Source organism: Chrysoperla carnea, chromosome 2 (genome assembly GCF_905475395.1).
Source record: "Chrysoperla carnea chromosome 2, inChrCarn1.1, whole genome shotgun sequence".
NCBI lineage: Eukaryota > Metazoa > Arthropoda > Insecta > Neuroptera > Chrysopidae > Chrysoperla > Chrysoperla carnea.
Window position 1 is genome coordinate 21,857,573 of NC_058338.1, and position 20,575 is coordinate 21,878,147.

Consider the following 20,575-nt stretch of genomic DNA (forward strand, 5'->3'; position numbering starts at 1 on the left):
TTAAGTTTTTAGCCGATTTGTTTTTACGATTGTTGAAATAACGCAAAAATTATCTTAAATGGGCATCCTAGAATAGGTCAAAAATGATAACAATCCCTCGACCCAAATGCTGACATTATTTATAGTCGTCATGTCTGGTTTTTAGCGAGATTATTCAAATATTCCTTAGAAACTTGCTATTTTTATTCGATAGATAACATGATATAATTTTTTAGGTATTTATTACTTTTCTCGCTTGTTATGTTATCGATTTGTAATAGCTAGTTTTGTATGGAATGTTAATTTATTCGATATGAAAACTAAACAGTGCTTGCTGAATGCTCGAATTTCACATTTTAGCATGAATTAAAATTTAATAATTTTATTAATTTAATTAATAAACATAAGCTAAATTAAACTCATTATTCAGTGGCGGATTTACTAATATATCCAGAATGCTCAATTGAAAGTCTAATTCTCAGGTCAAGATATAAATGATATATGGATACAAAACAAATGAGAATTTGCGATAAATTTATTTGCCCTTGCACTAGAATGTCTTGTTAAAATTTTGTTCAAAATCCCCGATATTGTCGCATAGTAACAAATCTTTAATCTTGTTTTCCCAAGAATAAAAAATTTTAAAATTTTCAAACGTTTTTCAAATACGAGTAAATCCGCTACTTTATATTATATTTTCATGAAAAATGAAGGTGGGCACTTGAGAAACATAAAACAGTTGGCGGAAAATTTACGACCTTTTAGTTTTATAATATAGGATCAAAAATAAATTTTGTTACAAAAAAATAAGTGGTCGCAAAATTCGGTTTAACCACCTCTGTTTAGTTATTCGAATTATAAATTTTTTTAAATTACTAATCAAATCCTATTTCATTATCTGAAATAAAAATAACTATTTTTATTGGTAGATGATGCCAAAAAAATTTTATGCCATTTGTTACAAGGATGGCAATCATTAGTAGACAAATTGAAAAGAAATTGACGGTTGCAGGTGATTGACAAGGAGTAATTTCCGGACGATTATAAAAATTTTTTAGTGGCTTTATTTTATATCTCACAGATTAATTTTTATGGTAAAGTAATCGTTTTCGAACAGTCGCGCGAAAAATGATACTGCCATTCTTTTTCGTTCACTCCAAATAGTACTGCGATATCTTTTCGACGCATTACGATATTTAGAATTGTTGGAAAAGTATGGCATGTTTGATTTTCGTGAAATACTGTTCGGAAATGATTAGTTTAACAGTTAAATATCGTCTGAAACAAGTATTTTTAATCGTCCTGCAAACCCTATTCGATGATCCACACTGGGACCATATTTTTTATTTAAAATTTGTTGTCTTATCGTTACTCTGAGGATTAAACTTATAAGCTACTCCACTTGTTTAACTTAAATTTATAAGAAAATAAAGATTCTGGCGCTTAAAAATTTTACCCTTAAACAACATAAAATTTTTTGCATAAACAATTGAAGATTTTTAAATTAATTATTGTCAGTGAACTTTCCCAGAACTTCCTTTCCTTTTATTTTAAATGTATTTAATTTATTCGTTGCTTGCAAAACCGAATATCTTTTCGTAATATCATTAATATGTGTTTTCACATAATGCTTTAATTCTTTATTTATAAAATACTATTGCCTATATTTTTAAATAAATAACATTATTATCTAAAAACTAAAAAGCACCCAACGAATAGATTTTTTTGGCAAAACTACAGATGGTTTTTAAAGTGCCCATTCCCATTACGCTTAAAATATATATTAATTAAGACATTTTACACTTAAAACATGTATTATTTCAAAATTATATTTCTTTGTTACAGTTGAAATTGAAAATCGAATATTTATACCAAAATCTTTAATCTACTATACTGTAATCGATAGACCATTTTTATTTCATATTATCAAAAAATCGATTTCGAATTGCATTTTTCTAGGACGAGTGTCGACCATAGCATAAATATATTTTTATTCTTTTCTATAAATTGATAAAAATTTATTTCGAAATAAGAAATATTAGATATAAAAATTGTAACTAAAAATAATCGCTAGAAAATGTTAAAAATTAGATGAACTCCAAAGTTGTGAATAAAATCATTTAAATTATTCAGGGCTATAAACAGAGACTTAGCAAACTTTGAAATCTGAAAGTGATAATGGAGGTAATGGAAACATTATTTCGGAATTGAATTAAAAAATACCTAGGCATGAAAGTTTTAATCAATGTCTTCAAAAAATCATCTTATTCCCAATTTTCTCAATAGAGCTTGGATTCAAGTATTTGCACATAAATGGCTTTTTTTGTGATTATAATCTGCCGTATATGACAATTTAATTTGCAAAATCACTCGAAGTTCACACGAATATGTTTCAACAGAGCAGAGTGAAATTAGACACTCGACTAGTTGTGTAGGCTGAAATTTTGGCTTTGCAAATTAATTGCTTGCAAATTGAAACTAGAGCTTCGTTTTTCAAAAATTTATTTATACACTGCAATGTTTTTCAAAATGCTTATAATATTGTTTCAGTGTTATCTGTAGATCGAATTATGAGAAAATCAAAATCAGTTCGAGTAAATAGGCCATTCATATTTTTTTTACTTAAAAAATCGTTTATTATACATATTGGTCGATTAAATACTCCAACTACTCCATCAAAATATGTGGTTTCAAATTGTATCGGTGAAATTTTAACCACAAATGATGAAACTGTGACATTTGACTTACAAAAGGAATTATATTTTATTTAAAACTTTTATTTTGTATTAGATTATAAGTATATATTTGTTTACAATCTTATCCAAATTTTATTTAAAACTTTAGGAGTACTAAGATTTTGCCTGAAACCAACCCTTGCGCTTTCTCTTTTTAATTACGAGAGTATATTCATTACGAAATTTCATAAATGATCGATCGTCGCTTCCCTGATATTTATAGTAAAACATACATTTTTATCTCATTAACTATCATATGAATAGTTTTTGGATTCATTTCCACATTGGCATAAAAATTTGATGTATATTGTATCCAAATTCTTGGATTTTAAAATTAAATTTTCCATTATTAAATCATTTTCATTGTAGAAAAAAAATTGATTCATCTTTGTAGTTAGGTATTCAAGAAAAACATTTAGATTACATTACAATTGGAGTTCATTAAAGACGTGAAAGTTAATTTAAGAATATTAGTTATTAAAATTAACCAAAGAGTAGATAAAAAAAATCCACCGTACACATTTCGTAGATCCACGCGCAAACAACTTACTGATTATATCACCATGAGACTTTGTATACGTGTTGTTCTTATTGTCCGGGCGGTCAGCGATTTATTTCTAAAATTCTCGGTCACGAGGATTTTTTTTCATGAGGCTCAGTTAATTTTCTATTGCACCCTTACCTTCAAATTGAATGATCTTTTTTTTTTTGAAAATTCGTCAGTATCGGATAACAAACTAAAATGATTTTTCATATAACAGAAAAAAGAATAACAGGAAAAAGGATATCATTCAATTTGAAGCTAGGAACTGCCGTCAATTTCTAAGCTTGTTTAAAAAGAACGCACTGCGAGAATTCTTTTATATAAGATGTTGATCGCCTAGAACGCAGATACAAAGTCTTAACGATGATGTTATTAGTAAGTTTTTTGGGTTGTGGGTTTTTGGATTAATAGTAATAGTATATGAAAGTAGAATTATTGGTGATGGTGAAATGTAATATATATTTTTATATTCGTAATTTAAATTTTCCAGTGGAAACTGATTTAAGAATGCTCCGACGTTCATATAACGTACGTATGGTTGTAAACAGACCATTTCAATATTTACTAGTAAAACAAACAACAAATAGTGTTTTATTCTTAGGACGTGTTGAAAATTTATAGTTTTATTTTTCTTGAAATACGTAGAAAATTGTTGTTTAGTCAATCAAAATTGTTTAGTTGTATTAGAAGAAAATAAATAAATTTAGTTGATGCCAAGTGGAAATTTTGTTATTTGGAACACTTAAATCAAGCTTATATAAACCTTGTTCCCTCTCGAATGTTGAGTACTTTGTTAGTGTTTAAAATAAGTTTTAAAGCCCAAAATTTTCTCCATGCATTGGTTCTTGCTTGCTACTGTCCTTCAGTCGCATATAAAAAATATATCATCTGCCCTAGGTATTAGTGGCCTTTTTTATTTTACTCAAATGGGGATCGAGCCCATAACCTGTTGCTTGCTGAGTCATCTCTTCTGACCATTTACACTTGACTTTTTTTATGACATATGTATACTTACTTGTTTTCAATTTACGGGAATTGTTTACAACTTTATTTTTTAATTTTGTAAACGGACGTCTATCTATCCATCCATTGGTAGTAATATTCCTACAAGGTTATACGCGTAGGTGGCTACCGTTTCTAAATATGATCTTTAAGCTTATATCTGCAGAACAATTTTAATATTTTGATTTGATTGATTGGACCTAGGTATTCACTTTTATCCCAATACAAATCCATTATTTGTTTTTAATTTTTTATATTTGGTAGAAATAAAGAAATCTGTCAGTGAACAAGGTTTAAATAAACTTGAGATGTTTTCGTTTTGAAATATTGACGCATTGAGATTTTTATAAATTTATTAACAGGATTTCTTTTTAGTTTTCGAAATAGGTTAGAAATTTAGTAAGGTGCATGATTTCTTAATTTTTTTATGTGGACAAAAGTATTCTGTAAGGAAATTTTATAGAGGAGTTGTTTCAGTACTCCTATGTAGAGGAGTTGTTTCAGTATATTTTTATTTGCGATTTTAGAGTTATATTTTATTGTCTAAAATATTCCTTAGCTCATATGAATCGATAAAAATTTATTTTTTGCATGATGGTTATTTTTATTAATGATTTTCTAAATTTTGGGATTGAAAATTTAATGATTAAACGATATAGAGATAATACTATAGAGTTGTTTAGACATAGGAAACGCAACAAGTGGGTTATTGACCGCAGTGAGAAATTTAAATGATTGCGTTTACCATTTCTCTTATGATGATTATTTTTATACTACAATAACCGTAATAAAAACTGTTCCATCCCAAAATAACTGAGAAATTAGCGGCTTTGGATATTTATTTTTACATTATAGTCAGGACGCATGTTGATAAGTAGTATAACATCTATAAATCCTAAAACATGTAATAGTCCAAGTAACAATTTTGTTATGTAAATTTTATTTTCTAGTACAATGGGTTTATTTAAGTGCGGTCAGCTATTATCCACCCCCACGTGAAATTTTAGTTGATAGACCGTTTATGTATTTCTTATATAAAAAATCATCTAATACGAATATTTTCATTGGTCGTTTACAAAGTTTTTAAATCTGTAAATCACGCATCACCATCAAAATAGGAAAGTTTTGTTTTAAATAATTTTATTTTTTTTAAATTTTAATAAAAATGTTTTTAAAATTATAAATAAATTTTTTGATTAATTTACTTCCTTTTGAGTGTGAAAAGCTTTTACAGCAAACAACAAAGGCAGCTTCTGCTCACGAATACATGTTTAGTACAAATTATGCTAGCCAAGATCGGGAAAGCCAAAATAAGGTTCGCATCGATAAATGATGTATGTAAATCTAAGACTAACTGAGCACTGGGAGCCAGTTCAAAATTACATATCCCTGTCCGTCCCTACAATAGGCATCCAAGGGTGTCTCTTCGCCCCAGAAAATAAAGTAGAAGGTTTACGGTTCCATTGTACCATGGTCTTTTGTGACACTGAAGTCGTTTAACTGAAAAAAAAAACTTGAGAATTCAGCAATTGAAGATTGCGCAAAGGAAAAAATTTATAGAGCTTAAATATTATTCACTTTTAACGTAAGGTAAGTATGCTATTTATTTTTTGTATATATATAAATTATTGAATAAATTGTAAATACTTAATGCCGAGAATATTTCGGTGTAATCGTTAATATATTGTATATTTTACCACAATTGACTTATTCGGGAAAAATTTGAATTGGTTTTTATTTCTTCGGTTAATATTTTATCTTTATCTTAAGAGTTGATTCTAACAGCAAACTTACCCCAGTTTTATCGGTCCAGTGTAGTAGTTACATCTACAGATCTGTATTAGTTGTATACATGCCGTGAATGGATTAAATAAGACTATCAAATTCGTCAAAACACGAGATTTGTTTCGTTTGCTTGTTTTGTTTCTCACTTTAAAATTCATATTGTTTGACGGTAGGAAGGAGAAATATAATACAAAAATCAATATTAATTGATAATTGAGTTCGAGTTTGATAAAAGTGGTGAATGTCTTTTTCACTATACAAAGTTCTTTGAGTATAAAGAGAAAAGTATCGGAAGTACCAATGTGAATAAGGCTTTAGAGCAATTAATTATAATAAATTCATATCATATTATATCAGTAAGTTTTTAATTTTGAGGGTTTCCGATATTAGCGTACCGAAAGGAGGAGGGGTAAGTCAGTACAGCTACATTCTAGACGTGAATTAACCATTGGTTTTTGCTAAGTATGACTTAACACCGTTGAATTTATAAAATTGTTAGACCAATATTTCTGATTTTCCCTCAAGACCAAATTTTCTGTTTTAAAGTTTCCCACCCTTCCTGGACCAAAACTTTAAATTAAAATAATTATTTGTTAAAAAATTCAGTTAGGATTGATTTTAAGTTCTTAAAACTACTGTAATTTTCTCTGGAAAGGTAATATTTTATGTAGTAAAAGCTCAGGTATGAATTGTATCTTACGGTATCTTTTAGTTTTCCTTTAATAAAGTGATTAAATCACGAGAATACGGTGAACGATATGGTTAATAATTTTACTAGTGTAACTATATAGTATATAGTCTTTTTTTTTTGGTTGGGAATTTTGGGGATGGACCTGTAAAAAAAATTTGCATGATAATATCTTTTATTAACGTGTTTAAAGTTAAAAATTTTGTACAGTTTTCTTAATGGAAATTTGGCAATTGTTCATTGTTTCGAAATTTTTTTCCGTAGCTAAAATACATAAGAAGAAAGGAACATTTTCAGTAGTGGTTGATGGGCCTTTCTTAATATTGATGTACCAGAAATCAATTCAGAACTTAATATTCATCGGATGTGTCAAAGAACTATAAACTAGCGTTTGAAGTAAGTTAAATCACATAAACACATTTATTGAATTGTTTTTTTTTCACACAGTTTCGAATAACTGTGGTTATGGTCGATATTCAATGAAAACTATTAAGGTTTTAATTTCTACTCTTAATATATTGATAAAAAGGTAGAAGAAATACAAGTTTGGAGTGCTTTTCTTTCTTATAACAGAAATTAATTTTTCCATTGATTTTCAGAAAAAATTCCGTTTCTAGGACCTCTTTTCTTGACTAAGATGAGTGGATTATATTTTATTAATAAATTTGAGAAATCCAATACATGTAGAAAGTGTTAGGTGGTTAAAAAAGGCTATTTGAGTGGTTTCTGAATACCTTTTGAGATTAGTTGATCATTTTCAAACACGTGATAACAGCTAAAGAATTTCGACGTTTTTAGAATAAATAATCCTTTTTTTGTTGTCAGATTACAGCAAATTGAGCTTAAAACGGACCTGCTGTCCGTTTTTTTTTATCTATGTTAGTTTTTAAACATAAACTATACATTATGAAATAATTGAATTTAAATAAAAGTTTTCAAAAGCGATTTTGTTGCTTTAAAATTTGTTTTTATTATTTATTTTTGATTAAGTGCATGCCTTCAAATTTTTCAGTGAGGACAAATTTTACGACAAAAATCACTGAAACTTATATGATAAACTTTGCACGTCGGTGGAAGGTTTAATTTTAAGTGCTATTATTAACTAAATATTAAATAACAATGTTAATCCTTAATAATATCAAATAAGCAAGGTGGTATATGTGATTGGTTTTACAAAAGTCGAGGGAGTGCAAGTTATTATGAGAAATCGTGGAATATTAGAAATCTTATGTATCTGATTGTTTATCTGCCTCTGCTATACAGCCTAATAACTCTTCAGCCTTTATTTCAACGCCGCAAACAGTCAAATTGAAAATACATGGGCAAGTTTAATACTTCAAAAAAGATTTTTGGCAAAGGAATATAACCGTTTTATTTTTATGTAAAGCTTATTGAAAATGCTTACATATAAATAATTAGTTTGGTGTCAAATTTGGAAAAAAAACTGCTGTAGAAGAAAAGCGTAGTTAATTGGCAGAGTATTTTTCTTTGGTAATATCAAATAATACGAAATAAGCTTAGCCGGTGTAACCCTAAAAGATAAATCTGTTGTTTTATCATTAAAAATTAAAAATTTCAATTTGACACATAAAGATAAGAGAAAAAGTCTATTTTTCTCTTTTTCCTCGGGTGGGTTGGGGGTTTTGGTGTAGTTGTGCTGAAAAGCACAAATTTGTGCAAAGAGATGTTCCCATTTATACTTTAAACAAAGATGCTCTACACAGATCATTAAAATACATTCTAAGTCAAATACAATTTCCTCTTTAACCTTCTTTGATCTGACCATCTCTTTCGCTGCCTTGACTTGAGACAACATCACAAAAAAAGAAGTGTAAATCAGTGGAAAGCCGTGAAAATTATGTCCATAAATTATTTAAAATAATTTTATGCTTTAATTAATGTTTCTATTACGTTTTCAGGCGTTGGAATTCCGTTGTCTGCAGGTTATCTTCGACGTCAAAAATACGTAAACATGAATAAACCATTTACATTTTTGTTAATAAAAGAAAATAGTATCTTATTTTTGGGGCATGTTAAGAATCCCAGAAAATGGAGAAAATAAGAAATATTTATTTCTAGGCCATCTACATTCATTTTATTGAAACATGCTTGTCGAATATTTTCAGAAGTCTGTTACATGAACAATGTTTTTTTATTATTTTAACAATAATTTCCTTAAACTCTTGAAGATGGCTCTAGATGTAAATTATCATTATTATTATTGTTAATAATAGTTTCTTTTATACTTTGCGATATTATTAAAGAAATATCTAATTTTTAGCCTACCAAATTATTGCCTGTGTTTTTCAAAAAATATTGCCCTTATTGCCCAGAAGTTATTGCTTTTAACCCGGAAATCGAAATCAAAAGTTACCAAGGTTTTGTTATCTTTATGTGGTTTATAATATTTACAGAGAATTATAATTATTCTGCTATCTTCTCACAAGTGGTATGTTTGGGAAACCTTCCTTATATACTGAGTTTTATCGAAATTGGAAATACAAAAAATTTCTCGATTTTTTGCAATTTTTTTAAGGGGTACCCCTTTGAAAAAATCGAGAAAAACGCAAAAAAATTTTGGTTTAGGAATTTGATGAAACTCGGTGGATAGAGTAATTTTGATCCAAAAAGTATAAAAATCTGGTTAGTTTAATGATTGGATGCATAGTTTCTGAAATATCGCAATATTTGGATCGATTTTAGTCCGTATCTCAAAAACTATTCGACCAGTCGTCAAATGCACCCGATTTTTGTACATTTTGGATCAAAATTACCTAATATACTAAGTTTTATCGAAATTGGAGATACAAAAAAATTCTCGATTTTTTGCAATTTTTTTAAGGGGTACCCCTTTGAAAAAATCGAGAAAATCGGTAAAAAAAAATTTGTTTTGGAATTTGATGAAACCCGGAGGATAGCGTAATTTTGATCCAAAAAGTATAAAAATCTGGTTAATTTAATGATTGGATGCATAGTTTCTGAAATATCGCAATATTTGGATCGATTTTAGTCCGTAACTCAAAAACTATTCGACCAGTCGTCAAATGCACCCGATTTTTGTACATTTTGGATCAAAATTACCTAATATACTAAGTTTTATCGAAATTGGAGATACAAAAAAATTCTCGATTTTTTGCAATTTTTTTAAGGGGTGCCCCTTTGATAAAATCGAGAAAATCACAAAAAAATTTTTGTTTTGGAATTTGATGAAATTCAGTGGATGAGGTAATTTTGATCCAAAAAGTATAAAAATCAGGTTAATTTAATGATTGTACCTATAGAAAGTTTCAATGTCAGCGAGTATCATGGGCAAAACTCCATTTTTAAAAAAGTTCCCCACCAAAAAATTAAAATCCATAAAATTGTGAACAAAATAGTGGAAAAGTGAGGGCTATAACGTGATAGTCTAAAGTAGAAATATCTGCTAGTTTTAAATAAAAAAGTACTTTTAGTATTTTTCAATCGGCTATATCGGTTCTTATTCGAGATCATAAGTGTCCAAACGCTATTTGTAAGTATCCCAAAATACAGATTGCAATGTGCATCACAGTTTGTCTATCTTACTTTAAATTATAAATACCTACCAATATCATATCAATAAGAACGAGTTTGCATTGGTCGACCAAGTGGTAAGTAGCTTTTTTTTTTACGTATGTCTAGTATTTGTCTGCATAATATAAAGTAATTGTATTGTTCGTATATAAACATATAAGATTTAGTGGCAGAACACCCAATTTTGAAAACAGAAGCGTAAGCGAGTTAGCTTTTTCATTGTTGCATGCTAAAATCAATGTCCATTTGTAAGTGACTTTTTTATTGAAACTGACGATTCCACCGAAACAATTAACGATTCTATGTAATATATCTTCCAGTACGTGCTAGGAAAAAAAGCAAGAAAATAATACATAAGGTCACAGTGGAAGTAAAAAAACCATTTTTGTTTTTACTGAAGAGCAAATTTGAAATTCTATTTCTTGGACGAGTTCAACGTTTTCCTGGACCAGTTCAAAAATTAATTTGTATATATTAATGAGATATGAATATGAGTACGTAAGAATCTCAAGAATAAATTGTCATGTGTTGAGAAATTCTTAAAATTTATTGATTATTATATAATAATAACTTTTAATGCAAATGAAAGTAGATATAAATGTATGAGCTGGCAAAGTCATGAAAAGTTCATCTTATAACGATCCCAGATGAATTTCCTAAATTGTATAAGAATTCAATTTTCAAAATCCGGCCGTCTTGAAACAAACTTTTTTCTTATACCGTTTGCATTCTTTTATATAACACAGAAAACAAACTGTTAATTTTATTGCAAAATTTAGTTTTTCGGACAAGTTTTAATTAAATGTTATTCCCTTAGTTATTTATGTGTTCAATTAGAATGTGAAAATATATAAAGAAATTTAAATGTAAAAATATTTATAAGCTAAGAATATACCTCTTTTTAATTAAAATATCCTGAAAGTTGAAGGTACCAGTTAACTTTAATTAATTATAGAAATACCCTGTGTAATTTAAGCAAATGTGGCCTTAGGAAAAGCGGTTCGAATCTTTTCGATTGATTTTTATTCGAAAATTTTAATAATTTTTAAATAAGACCAAAATAAAAAAATATTATATTTGCGCATTACATTTTAGAGAATTAGAGAAGTGTTTAAAATTATTATAATTATTAATATTATAATTATTAATATTTTCTGTTCTATACATGCTAGAAGATGGGATTTTCACCAATCGACTCGAAATAAAGTCAAATTAACAGAAAAATTTGAAAAATTTCATTTTCCACAACGCATCCACCCGGAAAATCGGAATAGTTTAATCAATATCCTACTGAGCGTTTTTTAAACGGGATCCTGCATAAATTTTCCATGCGAAAATTAGTCATGCTCAATCGGATTCACCGGGTCTATCCGTTATACACAGGATAAAAAAAACATATAGTTAATATCTATTTTGCATTCACCCAAAAAAAAAACCAAAGATACAAGAAAATGAGTTTCTTATTAAATGAAAATTATCAAAGAACGCTGTTGTGAATTTATATTGGCTTGCAAAAGAAAATTGTACAATGTAATGAATTTTAAATGAACTAATTATTGTAGAAGTGGATAAAATAATTTAATAAAATTCAATACAACTATAAAGTATAAGAAGTATAAGGTAATGAATGTATGTTAGAATACACTCATCAGCAAAAAAAAAAACGTACCTACACCGATAATTTATCAACTCTTTACACCTATCAATTTTGCTAAAATATCCCATTTGAAACTTATCGGATCATCATACGAAATCTAACTAAAATTTTAATAAATTCCTGGTAAAAATGTAATTATCTAATAAAAAACAGAAACTTTCTTTTCATTCAAATACCAAACGTTTTGGTATGAAAATGTGCTGCCTATATAATAAAATAATTTTTTACTATTTTAGCTATTTTTCTTTTATTATTTCATATTCACAAGTTATAAAATATACATTCACTTTGCTATGTCACTGAAATCTAAAACCTATCGTTAAAATGGCTTCGTATTTGTGTATAGGTTAGGTTGCCCTTTTATCTGTGATTGTTTTTACGCACAACCACTAAATAAGAAATAAATTAGTCATTGAATAGTTACCTTTTTTTTAAAATGTGTGTTATCTTAAGAACCAGGTCATCATTGATTCCATTACCTGATTTTTATTTCATTTATGCATTTTTCTCCTTAATTTTTTCAGATTTTCAGATTATCTTCTAAGCATTATTTTGCGTTTCCAACATTGCTATGACATTTTTATTGCCAGTGACTTTACATATTATATTACAGGTACATGTATTATCAAATACTGGTATATGGTTTATCAACTGTTCGGAGAGTAAAATAATGAAAATATTATATCGTCGAGTAGGTAAATTTATGTTGTATTGCAATTCTATAGTTTAGGTAAAAATCTTGGCTGCAAGTATAGTGTATTGCATAACGTTATTGTATTTGCAATAAAGTCGGTGACGCTAGAGGTTTTTTTCCTCGAAACGGTGGGATGAGACATCCATATCTGTGAATCTTTTTTTCGTATAATAGACCAGTATAAGTAGTTTTAAATCATGAAGAATCCTTTTCTGTTGCTGTTAAATTCATATTTTTCTAAGCAAGCGTTTTGACAATATTCACAAAAATATCCTTTTTCTTTTAAAATTTTTACACCCTGGGAAGAACACTTGGCAGGGTGTGAAGTCTGGCTGTTATAACTTGGATCATCCTGTATTTGTCATATTATATTGTATTATGTTTATGGGGGTAAAAAACCGTTGTCAATTTAAATTATACCGTTTTTCAAACAAGACTTCAACGAACTACTATACAATGACATTTCTGTACAGTGATCTAAATGACATTTCTGTACAGTGATATTTCATTTTGTTGATTGAAAGAAAATTCTATTATCACGGATGGTAGGTACAGTATAAATATCATATATGGTTCACGATGCAAAACCACTGGAAAATTTCACTTTGATGACACTAAAGCTATGGCTAATAGAATCTAATGGTCAATGGTGACCCAACATCATTTTTACAGGGTTTTTCAGCAAAGCACGCTCATGGGGCGTTTTTAAAAGGATTAGCCACATTTACCTTTAAAATATCCAAAGTAGCTGAAATAATATTCTAATTGGATCCATTTAAAACAAATTTTTTGATTTGGTAGGAGATTATTTTATGTAATAAGATAATTAATATCTATTTATAAAACAACAAAATAATAAGTAAATTGTATAGACATGAAATTTGTTTATTGCATTTATTCCACAAACAAATTAAAAAAAATATATTTTCTCATCTTTGCAAAACGAAGTTGCCGCTTCTCGCCTCTGTCGGGGAGAAAAATAGTATACACACTACAGGAATGTCTGAGACATTCTTTCTGGATGACCATTTTATTTCTTATGTATGCATTCTAATTTAATCCAATTTTTTCTAACAAAGCTCATATATTGGTATAAATTATCAAAGCTCATATATTGGTATAAATACAAAGCTCATATATTGGTAGAAATTATCCTGTACAGGTATGAAAAATCAATACGAATGAATTGTAAAAAATTAATTAAATATGAGATTATTTATGAATACCTATACAAATATAAATAGACACTTATGCGGATATTAGGTGACAAAGACACCGTTTCTGGAGAAACTCAAGTTTTTAATTAAATAATTTCGTATTTCATATTATACTACTAACGCTACTACAAATTAATAATGTTGTAACGCACCAGCGTACTTAGCACTTTATCCCCACTAAAAATTCTTGTGGGACCATCTCGCCTGGGACGCACACATCTACAAATGGTTTCATAGATCCTTCGAATTTTTTAAAACTATATGGTAGGATAGATTTGACCCTTCTAAGCATATCCTGATTTTCAGATTCCTGAGCTCTCTAATGTTTGAGGGGCTCTACTAACTAATTTTTTTTTGTCGTCAGGAGCACAATGCAAATATCTGCCTTTCTCGCCCCCTGAGGGAGCTAAGGAACCAGAGACATATCTAGATATGTTTAGGGGGGTCGAATCAACCCTAGCATGATTTTTCCTAACATTCGACGGGTTATATATTGAGAGTGAGAAGAATTTCAATATAATTAATTGAATGTTTGTTAAGTTTCATACTGCGTTGCAAAAATATTAAATATTAAATGAACACTTAAACTAATTGGTATACAAAATATTAAATTACACCATGAAACATTTCTAGACAATCGATTAGAAAGTCAATATTTTTAAAACTAATTAAATTCATTCTATTAATATACGATAAAATTTTTATAATAAGGCTAGGTTAGACCTAAGAGAGATAATTTTTTGAGGAATTAGAAATATATAATAATCCAATTTTAATCGGTTTTGTTAGAGATTGCCAAGATACGGAATAAAAACTATTTCAATTGTGAATAAAATGGTAAATTTGCGAGTGTAACTGTATTGATATTGATTACACATCGAAATTTTAGTTATCCAGTTTTCGGGACCTTGCTTATACTTGGTCAATCGCAGGTCTAGTACCATTATTTTTATGCGGTATCGCAGTATCCACGTTCGATTGGTAGAATACTTCTAAAACGCAAACTTTTGCCATGTTAGATAATCAAGTCCATAATTCTTTGAAATCAGGAACACATACTAATGAAGTGTGTGAGTTGAAGATTAACTTTGACATTTTACTACTGTTGAGGAATTTCCAAAATATTTATTTTACGAGGTTAAGTTGCGAAAACTTGGAAAAAATTTTGTAAAATATTTCTAGCTTTTAGGGATACATGTAAGAGTTGATGGGAATGAGTTTGAAGGTCGCTAGACTGTTATACTGTAGTGTATATATGTAAAATATTTGTTTGTAAATAATAACATCCCCATTTCCATTGAATATCTGAAGCGTTTTGAATGAAATTTACATATAAAAGGTAAGCTGTATTACCTTGAATACAATATAATTTGAATCATGCAGAAGTCTCAGCATTTATTGCTTTTTATTAGACATAATTTTTATTAAAATGAGAGTATTTTATCAGAATGCAGGTAGGCTGGGGACTATAAATGTGATTTTGATTTCAAAAATATCCTATTTGCGCAAAACAAATATAATAGCAGGCATAAAATCTCTATGCATCATATGATTATAACATATGACTATGACAGGGACAGGGGAACTCACTGATAGTCTTCTCTCTCGTTCATCATATACCATCCACTTACGGCTTGCAGATCCTTCGCGTTCTCTATGGATATAAACTATTTGGATTCACAAAACAATTCATAAAAGATGTTTATATTACCTTGCAAAAATTTGAACTTTAACATTTTTAATTAAATGAACGATTAAGAAATGGTTTCGATAGCTTAGATAACATTTTTTGGACTAACTATTATGACAAAAACAAAGGGGAAATATTTCTATTCTATTTTCATTATTAGCATGGCTTTAGAAAACATAATTGTAAGTTTGGAATATAGGTACTTCATCTTCTCCTCTATAAATTCATTGTTTCAATCTAAATTCTAGATTATTACTTCTAATAATGTAATACAATATATGAATTAATTAACTCAAATTAATTCAATATTATTATTATTATTATTATTAATTGTCATGGTAATTGTAATATGTTGTTATGTAATTATTTTGTCACAAACATATGTTGTTAGCTAGAAGTTAGCCAACAACGTACCCCAGGCAAATAAATCATTCAATCAATCATTCAGATATTAGCGAATTTCCGAAGGAAATGGAAATGGAGAAGTATTTCAGTATAGACAGTTCATTTTTTCATTACACAAATTTGATTACGTTAAGCCCACTACATAATTGGCGACCCTGTTAAAGAACGCAGTTAAACATCGAAAAATTTGAAACAATGATAAACGACGACTAACTACAGGTATTTAACGAATATAACGAATAACGACACGACGATAAATGTCTACAACGACCAGCACATCAACCAATCGGCTGGACTTATTTGGAAAAAACGTGGTATATAACGGTCAACATTCGGACAACATTCGGAAAACGATCAGGGCAGTCGCTAATAGCGGCTAACGACAACAACATCGCGCCGCTTGTATATCCAAGAATTTGCCATGGAACTGACATTTGCGTCTATCCTCGCTCCAAACCATGTGAGCGATGAACTAAAACATCGTTTGAATTATCAGCAGCCAGTCATTCGGAATGGGAAGTACAAAATTTTAATTTAAATGTTCAATAATGAGAAATATAATAAACAGTGTAATTTTTAATAAACAGTGTTGGATGGAGGGGGACTTGGTGACCTGGAATTTTTCACCTTTGAATATTGAGTGGACCAAAAGTAAAAGCATGCGATGGCTCTCTTCTGCATGAAGCGAAGAACTATTATTAGAAAAGCAAAAATAGCATTGACTTACATTGTTTTCTTTATACTTACATTTTGAATCGCTATTAAGTCCAAAATATTATACCTACCTGTACGTTTCTCGTCTAATACGATGCATGAATTTTATTTATTGAAACTTTTTATCCTACTATTTCACCAAGGCTGCCAGAAATAAAATAAAATTATAATAATGAAATAAATAACAAAACATGCTCGCAATTTTATTTATACATTTATTCAATATAATTTACACATATGAAAATGGTTTTCCCTTATTGATTTCTTAGCTAATGACTTAATGAATGTGGTTTTCGTGTATGTATGTAGGTGTCATATGCTTTATTTACATTTTTCTGGACTTGAATTGTGTAGGAGGAAAAGATAATTCTCCTTCGGTGTATTTCTGGAACTAAATAGAGATGAATAACGTTGTTTAACTTATAGAAACAAATCTAGGAAGTCATTACAATTGCCATCGTTTTGAATCTTGAAATATATTAATGGAAGAGCCAGGCCAAAAAACTTTCGTTGAATTTACTAAAGCTGATTTTTTGAAGATTGGTTATAGTCGTTGTGTAGATAGAACAGGGGTCAGATATATGCTATATATAATAGTTATGACTGTCAGTCAGTTCAACGTTAGAATAGGGCTGGTCAGTCAGCCCTTTTTTATGAACAATAAATAGATAACAGCTGACTGCCCAGCTCTGTTCTAACTTTGAACTGACTGACAATCATAACTGTTATTTATAGGTAATTAACGATCTGTATAACAATTTTCAGCTTTAGTAAATTAATTTTAGGACTATGTAAAACTGCACCGTTTCGATAACATATACCTGACCCCTGTTCTATCGTTCGTTTGACTGACCGCAGTATGTATGTGTACACAACAACGACTATAACCAATCCTCAAATTTTCAGCTTTAGTAAATTCAACGAATTTTTTTTGGAATGAATGCATGCTTAGAAAATTGTCCATAATTTTCCCAATTCCAATTTTTAGCCTGGAGAAATGAAAATGAAGCACTCATGTGTATGTATGTATGTAAATATGTATGGTATATGTTTTTTGTATTACAATATTTATAATAATATATCATACAATGATTTTCCTTTTTTTTTAATTGAAATATAAAATAACTGAAAATTCTCATTAAAAACAAATTATCAAGTTGAGTAATTGTTTTTAATGTTAAAATATAAAAAATAACCTTTTTTTTTTAATAAATTTTATATGTGAAGTGATTTAATACAAATGATATGCACTTTTATATCCAGAGGGATGAGATTGTAATTTATAATAATTTACTACGATGAATTTTAATAAGGTATAATACCTGTTGATAATTTTTGTTTGTCTTAATTTCTCTGATCTTTGATTGATTTATCTTCTACTAAATTCTCTCTAGTAAACCTACTCGTCGAGTCTGACTAACTCTATAACGACTAAACTATTAAAATAGTAGCAGAAGAGTTGTACCAGTGGCTAGCGGACGCAGAACAGTTTTTTCATACGATAACTGAATATGGTTGATCATTTTTTTGAAGGTAAATAATTGCTTTTTGATGGTTTTATTATAAAAAGTTATAGAAAGTTTATTGTAAATTATAATCACATAACTAATTTGACGGATGACAAGTGCAAGAGGCTCATAATATGGATTGAAGTAAAGAAAAATTAATTTAGTTAAAAAGGAAGACAATTTAATGAACAATATTATTTGTTTAAGGATATTTTCAGTTATTTTATTTTACTTAAAAATATAAAATATTTAGTTACAATATCTATTTCATAAAACCAATTTAATTTAAGAATTGAATTTGAATAAGAATTGGAAAATTTTTCTTTGCCATCGTTGTTGTAAAAATTTTACATTTCTATGTTTAAAACATTATGAAAATGAACCGCCATAGTCTTTCCTGGAAGCATTTAAAGACAATCTCGTACATTTTTGGGAATTAAGATTTTAAAATAATTAGATCAAAGTACTACCATTACCTAGTTGTTAATTGACATACGTGTAAATCGAGCGTCATAATTTCTTTGCAAGACTTGGATAATTATTAATATTTCTAGCTTTTTCTATTTATAAATCTACATATTTCAATTCTACAAAACAATAATTCTGATAACATAAACGATTTTAGAAAAAAAAATTTTATTCTGAATATTTACAAAATTGATTGATATATTAAGCTTTAAAGTCATAACTTCTTCGTCATTTTACTTTTTCATGATGAGAAAATCTGTAGGTTATATTTTAAAGCCTTGCTGTCAAGGTACATATCATACACAATATCTAGTGCTTCTCTAGCGTGGTTCAAAGGCCATATTTAAGGGATATTTCTTAAGTCTGGTTCATTTACCCGCCTAAAGACTCAGGCTTAAGAGATAGAGTGCAACATAGCCATTGAATCTAGATCGACTAAGTCTGGCTGTAGTTTATACACACCTTTATACTTTAATGTTATTTCATTTTCACCGTAAAACTAAGTAAACATACAATAATTATTAATCAAAAATTTGTGCAATATGGCGGTAATCTATGGCAAATTTCGTATACGTTTTGATTTGCTTTCTCGTGTAGAGAAAGTTCTTATTTATCACGCTGTGACATTTACAAAAAGTGTTATGGCATCACATGCAGCAACTTTATTCTCACCCGAAATGCCTCCTTTACAAAAATATGTTAAACAAAACATAGTTAGGGCATATATTTTCCAATATTTATCTTCAAAACTTTCTTTTTTTCTAAATTTCCTTCATTAAATATAAACAAAAATTTTACAAATTTATACGAAATTGATATTGCACATATATCTATAATTTTCAAAATTCTATAAAAAACAACTTAATATTGCAATAATAATAATAATATTATTATTTTTTATTAAATAACAAATTTCCGATAATAAATAACAGTACATAATAATTAATAATGTTTATTTAATTAATAAGTCGCACATCTAACACGTACAATATATTTTATTTCATTTTTTTTTTTAATTTTTTAATTTTTAATTTTATAGTTTACATTTAATAAATATTTCCCCATTTTTAATATTTGTATATTACATAAATATTTCTAGATCATTTAATATGAAATTAATTCTTAATAATAAATATATTAATTCTTATTGATTTCTTTGGAAAATTTTGTTAATCACTTCACTATTTTTTCAGGACTATATAAAAATCCACAAAAAAATCATTAAAAACTGTGGTATTCCATGAATAAAATTAAAAAAAATTATTAATAGATATTTTATCATTATGATATACTTTGAATTTTTATTAATCTTAATTAATTAATATGCCATTATAATAAAGTTTAATTTATTATATACACAGGTTAATTATTAAATTAATAAATTAATTAATACTATTATTAATAGGTTCAGGTCCATTATTTTTTCTTACAAATACGATAAATAAGGGTATTAAAACGATAAAATGCAGCATTTTGTATGTTTTATTTTAACTTATTCAGTATATCAACAGAATGATTGTTTTTAACACTCCACCGCCTTTTATTTCTGAGTTTAATTTCGAAAAAATAAATTATACGTACTAATTTATTTGGTCCAGCATCTAAGAAGATACAAAATTTGATTTTCAAATGGATCACAAAAGTGTTTTCAAAATTCCTTTACGTTTTTCGATAGTTAAAAATGTGAAAATAAGTTTTTAAACTGGATACCGAGGTATCTATTGGATTGGACCCTGTGTGGTTCTAATCACCTCTCGCAAAAATTTCTTGCATACTACAAATTAAGCTACGAAGTCCGTATTTTGACGGTTAAGCTTGCCTAAGTGTGGATGAAATTCCGTTTGAATAGCTTTATTAAAAAATATAGTAATTTTGACATTTGAATTAGTTTTAATATTTTTTTTCACATTTAAAATTGACTTGAACAAAAACTTCGT

The 20,575-nt window shown here is 28.2% G+C and overlaps 1 protein-coding gene across 5 annotated transcripts in view; it reads left to right on the forward strand.

The window, feature by feature from the left end:
• Positions 1 to 9,023, forward strand: part of LOC123293465 (serine protease inhibitor 42Dd-like) — a 28,891-nt gene extending 19,868 nt beyond the window's left edge. Inside the window, exons 5-6 of one of the 5 annotated variants that reach the window (XM_044874305.1) lie at positions 6,998 to 7,129; positions 8,653 to 8,811. In XM_044874305.1, the coding sequence (XP_044730240.1) occupies positions 6,998 to 7,116 (119 nt within the window). In that variant the 3' untranslated portion in view covers positions 7,117 to 7,129; positions 8,653 to 8,811. Of the gene's footprint in view, positions 1 to 1,824; positions 1,999 to 3,748; positions 3,895 to 5,210; positions 5,387 to 6,997; positions 7,130 to 8,652 lie in introns of those variants that run through there. The other 4 variants (XM_044874291.1, XM_044874292.1, XM_044874302.1 and 1 more) reach the window with 4 other exon arrangements.
• Positions 9,024 to 20,575: the final 11,552 nt, after the last annotated feature.